General features: G+C 40.9%; 2 protein-coding genes and 1 non-coding gene across 6 annotated transcripts in view; 1 reads left to right on the top strand and 2 right to left on the bottom strand.

Annotated features, from left to right (window-relative positions):
• Positions 1-94, top strand: part of LOC111482476 (probable galacturonosyltransferase-like 7) — an 8,492-nt gene extending 8,398 nt beyond the window's left edge. For all 4 annotated transcript variants that reach the window (XR_002718219.1, XR_002718218.1, XM_023128284.1 and 1 more), the window contains exon 3: positions 27-94. The gene's annotated coding sequence lies outside the window, so the exon portion shown is untranslated. The remainder of the gene's footprint in view (positions 1-26) is intronic.
• Positions 95-516: 422 nt separating this feature from the next.
• LOC111482465 (cellulose synthase-like protein D5) lies at positions 517-4,618 on the bottom strand. Its single transcript, XM_023128256.1, has 3 exons — positions 3,473-4,618; positions 2,590-3,394; positions 517-2,504 (listed from the first exon to the last, which is right to left on the bottom strand). The coding sequence occupies exons 1-3, from the start codon at positions 4,396-4,398 to the stop codon at positions 723-725; spliced, it is 3,513 nt and encodes a 1,170-aa protein (XP_022984024.1). The 5' UTR covers positions 4,399-4,618; the 3' UTR covers positions 517-722.
• Positions 4,619-5,480: 862 nt separating this feature from the next.
• TRNAS-GCU lies at positions 5,481-5,562 on the bottom strand. Its single transcript has one exon. It is a non-coding gene; the product is annotated as a tRNA-Ser (tRNA).
• Positions 5,563-6,000: the final 438 nt, after the last annotated feature.

Raw genomic sequence — 6,000 nt, 5'->3', positions numbered from 1 at the left:
CCCCCCCCCCCCCCCCCCCCCTTCAGATTGCAGAAGAGTGAGAGTGGGACTGATATGATGAAAGCTAAAACGAGAGAAGAGGTTAAAGGATAGAGAAAAAAGGAAATTGTTGCAGAAAAGAATTGGTCAACACGAATCAAAACACAGGGAACATCACAACTTCAGCCTTTCCCCATTGCTGGCTTAAGTTCACCCATCATTGGACGCCCATTTCCCATCGCCTTGGATGAAAGTTATGACGTTTCAAAGGTAGGCGATGGAACTGAAACATTTTGGAGCTACAAAGATAGTTATGGCGACCTGTCGGAGGCTCCGGGATAAAAGGAGAGAGAGTAATTATCCTCATCAGCAAGAACAAATCATACGAAAATGGTTTTATTTTCGTAATTATATTTCAATCAGAAAATTTAGATCGAACGAAAATGGTTGTATTTTGCGTTTCTTGTTTCTTTTTTGTCTCTTCATCTTGATAAAATGGAGTGTGTAATAATATTAATAAGTAATTTGGAGTAGTAAAAAACAAATGTTAACCGGGAATAGTTTGAATTATAGCAAGTAAAAAAAAAATTACAAAAGAATTCTTACCAACATCCATGGCATTAACAACCCCCACAAACAACCCTAAACACAATAAAGCCACACAATCTATCTCTACTTACTACTACTACTACCCACAATAACAACAGGAAATTGAGGAGATTCCCATTTCCTAAATTCAATATTCAAGGGAACTGAAACTTCATACGATCTTGTACCCCAGATGGAGGACTAATGTAGACCCATAGCAGCGAAATTATGATCGATAGAAGCCCCGACCATACATAGACTATCGTCGGGACTCGGCCGCGGCGCCCCATCAGCCCTTTGGCAAATGGGTAGAGATGACACAGAACCCAGAAGCTGAAGAACACTCCCCCCACAAGCTTGCTCCATTCTGGAAATGGACTGTACAATGTCTTTGCAACTCCCACTGCAATGGCTATCATGTTCACCAGCATGATTGTGATCGGAGGGATCATCAGAAAGCTCCACTTCACGACGTATAGGTCTGCGAATTCGTCATCTCCGTCCTCCGGTGTGGCTGACTTGGATGTCAATGTGAATGAGATATCTACTCCTGCTATGACTTTCAGCAGGCCTTGTAGCACGGCGGCTGGGTGGGCGCTTGTCCCGCCAATTAGCCAGAATTGTTCGTTTCGCCACCAATCATGGATTGTAATGCCCGACCACTTAATCTCGAGGATGGCGAGTAAGCACAATGTGATTGTGATGGCTAGTAGGAAGATTAGGAATGTCACACTGAGGGATTGGACTATGAACTGCCCTGAAAACAGAGAAACTGCAGGCAAGAAGCAGTAGACAAGGAGGAAGAAGGAAGTGAAAGGGTACATCCCAACATTGAAGTATGCTACTCTTTGCAAGAACTTCATTCTACGCGTTGCGAACAAGGCGTTGTTCCTCGAGAAAAAGATCTCGACCGATCCCGTGGCCCATCGGAGCACTTGGTGAAGCCTGTCAGTCAAGTTGATCGGAGCTGTGCCTCGAAAAGCATCGCGCTTGGTAACACAATACACTGATCTCCAACCTCTGTTGTGCATTCTATAACCAGTTACCACATCCTCTGTTACAGAGCCATAGATCCATCCTACTCTTTTCCCCCACTCTGTCTTGTCTTCATAGAAGCAGGAAATAACACTGATCGCCTCAGCAACGGTGGCGGCGTCTAAAGGTTCCCGGGGCACGGCAAGAGAACCTGCCGGTCGACCCTGATTGCCCTTGCTTTGTAGTTCTTGAAGCAATCTTCCCTGAAACTCTGCAACCGGAATTGATGCAGCCAGAGAAGTAGAGTTTCCGAATCGCTTCGGCATAAGCAAGGACTCAATGTCTGCATCATCGTCGTCATAATCTAGACTGCCTCCATTGATCGGAGCAGCCATCTCATCGTCTTCCTTCTTTGATACCCTCGACTTTCTTAGTAACAGCTTACTTTTTCGAGTACCAAACCAGCCATGGTGCTCTGTAGCTCTAGGAGGACTAAACCCATACAAAGCTGTCCTCCTGAATATGCAGCCAGTCCCCACGTACATAGGCCCCTGCAACCCATCAAGAGCTCTCATACTAACATCAAAAAACACAGTATTATGATTCGCATACCGATCATTCGGGTCAATCCCCTCGAATCTTTGCGGGAACTGAACATAACAAATCCGATCGCCACCCCTGTCTAGCATAAAACACATCCCCTCTCGTAGAGCCAGGGAGTTGTATATGTAGTGATCACAGTCGAGATTGAGAATGAAAGGCCCATTCGACATGATTGCGCTGGTACGAACAAGAGCATTCATCGCTCCCGCTTTCTTGTTGTGATCGTACCTCGGCCGCTTCTCACGAGACACATAAACTAGCATTGGCAATCTGATGTCCACCTCTGTTGTGTCAATCAAATTCTCCCCATCTGCTTTTGAACCATAAACTGGTTCTGCATTAGAAGGAGCTAGCATAGCCTGCAACAAGTAAAAGATGAACAAAACATCTTAGCTTTCCTTTCGAGTTTTTGCAAACCGTTCTTCCATATATCAAACAACTTACCTGAATTATACCAGCATGATCTCCTCTTGAATGATCAGTATCAGCTGATACCCAAGTTCCAGGCCAGTAAGAGCCATCGGACATCCAAGTTGCCTTAGAGATCTTGATTTGTTCTGAAGGATTGCTACCCATTTCCATTTGCTTCATTTTGGCTCTAAGTTCTTCATGGGCATTATAAGCATCTGATCTTCTCCTTATAGACTCTGGCAATGAGTTTATCCTCACCTTGAATTCATCATACTCTCTCTTCACCATTCTCCTCTCTCTAACAAAATCAAGCCTCACTTTGTTCTTAAGAAAGTCACGCTTCTGTCCGAAGTAAGCCTCGGGATTCCTCGGCTCGATTCCGTGCTTTCGACAGAACGGAACCCACACTCTTGCAAAGCTGGCTGTCTCAGCTAATGCTTCGAATGTCAGGAGAGAACCACCATCATCTGATAAGTAACAAGCCAGTTTCTCCACAGGGTAATCCACAGCAAGGATTGAGAGAATTGTGTTGGCTGTCACAAGAGGTGGTTCTTTCTCAGGATCCGCTGTCGATACAAACACGTCAATTCCTGGAAGATCGGATCGACCCTTCGGGTTTCGAAGATTCGGCGACTCAAATCGATCCTTGAGAACAGAGAGGTCGGTTACTCTGTTTACAGGACAGAGCTTTGGAAGTTGATCTAATAGCCAAGATAATGCAAACCAGAGCTCACAAGTAATGGACATTCCCCATAGCCACATTGCTTCATGATTTGGATGTCTAACTCTCCATGTTAGAAAGAATCCAAGTGCTACTAGACGGATTATAATAAGCAATCTGCCAATAGAAACAGAACCCTTTAGAAACAGAGCACAATAAATCAAACATCATAAGTTCAAATCAATACAAAATCACCTGTATGGGCTTATAATGGCAGCAGAAACAGAGACTTTCCGGGTTAAGGGCCGCCGACTTTTCACCCCAAAGTCAGGTGGCTGCTCGAAACCATTCGCCCCAGAGCTGAACCCGTAGCCGTCCTTCGGCCACACTGCATTTCCATAGCCATATGTCCCCTTGGTCTCGAAAAGCCACCGGGCATGATCGAAGTCCGGTGGGTGATTCTGAGCTTTGAATGATTTCACCAAAGACAACCTTTTGTCAAACTTGGCATCCGCCATTGAAGGCAATGGCAAAGCTTGATCCTCTGCTTCATCATCACTAACACTTCTGTAACTCTCTTTACAACCAGGACAACGGCCATCGCCATGGCTAACACACTCCAAATAACAATCCCTACAAATGTTGAACCCACAATCACATGGAACCGTCGTCTTCCCTTTCAAAGCCTTTTCATCACAGCCTCTCATACCGCAAACAAGCCCCAATTTGATTGGCTCAGTCGGGTTCGCCAGCGACTCTATCACATGCCCACGAGTCACCGAATTGAAACCCCCAGTGAAAAGAGTACCAGAAATGAAGCTACTCTGCGGCTTCCCCATATTTGGATTTTCCTCAGGGAGGCTTGCTTGAGAGTCAGAAATTGACTGGTGATCTGGGGTTGGAGGAATATGAACAGTGTAAGTAACGAACTCCGAGTTACTTTCTTCAACCGCCTCATCTTTTGACATGGAAACGAACTTTCCGCCACTCGACCGGCGGTTTCCACCGCTAGAGACTCTGTTTCCTCTGCAACTAAGAGGGGAATTTGGGTTATTTGAAATCGAAGTACGCGAAATCGGACTTGTTAAGCCCATCGATATGATTCCATTGCCTGTTTTACTTCCAGATGAAATGGTTATCTTCACCGGAGAAGACGACGGAGAGGAATCCCTGTTCACCATTTTTTCAGTCAAAACGAACAATCAGAGCCTGTAAATTTTCCCGAGAAAACTACTATGACCCAGAAGAGAGACAGAAAAATCAAGGAGAAGGAAAATTGTTAAGAATCCATTGCAAGCTATGGCGGATTTGGAAGTGGGGAATGAAGAAGAAAGGACGCTTGTTCATGGGGGTTTTGAGGAAAATGAATGGCAGTTCATTCAACGGCAATATTTGCTTTAGATGATAAAAAGCAGAACATTGGGGTTTGGGGGAAAAAAGAGAATTTGAATTTTAACGGTCGAGAGATCTGGACCGTAGATTTGATGGGATCCTACGGGCCGTTCTGACCGAAACGGTCGAGTTGCTGGAAAGTAATAAAGTTTTTTTTTTTAAAAAAAAGAAAGGGCAGTAAAGTCAAAGAAGATTTAGAAGTATTTAAAAAAGATTTTATATTTTTTTGAATTTAAAAATGCATATAATAACGTCATGATTTAATGCAAGGGATATATTTTCAAAACTTGTGGGGCCCACTCAGATATTAAAAATCTGTCATGCATTTAAAATTTACATTATATTATATCGGTGTTTATTATCTTAAAATTCATTTCATCATTTTACTACCTTACTATCTTTTTTCCATGTTACTCTATGCAATATCTGATATGTGTATGATTTAGTGATTAATTAGATGATTAATTAATTACTTAATTAAAATAAAAAGCTTCTCGAACATAATAATCAAAAATATTTTCATTTTAAAACATTTTCTTTATAATGTCAACTATAATGGGTTTTTTTTTTTAACTTTCTTTACCTTAATCTTAAAATACAATATTGTTGAACTAAAAATAATAATAAAATAAAACCCTTTTAATCTTCTTATCCATGGATAAAAATGTATTGATTTTTAATTAAAAATTAATGATTTTATTAGACACAAAGGACTTTATTTGATAAGTATTTTAATTTTGTGTCATAATACAAAATTAGGAACGTTGAAAACTTTTAGTAACGTTTCAAATATTTAATGTTTAATAATCATTCACAAAGTATTGAATCAAAATAAAAATAAAAATAAAAAATAAAAAAAAAAAAACAAAACCGTCGCCTGAGAGATTCGAACTCTCGCGGGGAAACCCCATGTACTTAGCAGGCACACGCCTTAACCACTCGGCCAAAGCGACTGTTGTTGATAACGATTTAACTTTAATATATTTAAATATAACTATATTCCAAAATTGTTCGAGTTGGGCTAAGGCCCTTATTCTTTTGGGTGGCTATCTCGTTAACATAATCGGTCTTTTCCGCTCAAACGACTAAAGATCTAAAATCATCGCAAACAATTAGGTCTATAATATCCATACTAAAAACTACAAATTAGGTTATACGGATGAAAAATACATATCAGTTACCGGTGAATTATGCTCGTTGTGATAGACAAACCATAATAATAATAAATTTAACGACTACCACAAATATACATAAATTACCAAAAAAAAAGGTTTCTAATTATAATAATGAGGTTTATAATAAGAATCATATATAGATATATTATTAATTCAATGGATATACAAATAAATAGACAAAGTTAGAACATTATCTCAGTTTGAGGAAGTTGAGTT

Source organism: Cucurbita maxima, unplaced genomic scaffold (assembly GCF_002738345.1).
Source record: "Cucurbita maxima cultivar Rimu unplaced genomic scaffold, Cmax_1.0 Cma_Scf00007, whole genome shotgun sequence".
Lineage (NCBI taxonomy): Eukaryota > Viridiplantae > Streptophyta > Magnoliopsida > Cucurbitales > Cucurbitaceae > Cucurbita > Cucurbita maxima.
This window is presented reverse-complemented; position numbering and strand designations above follow the sequence as displayed.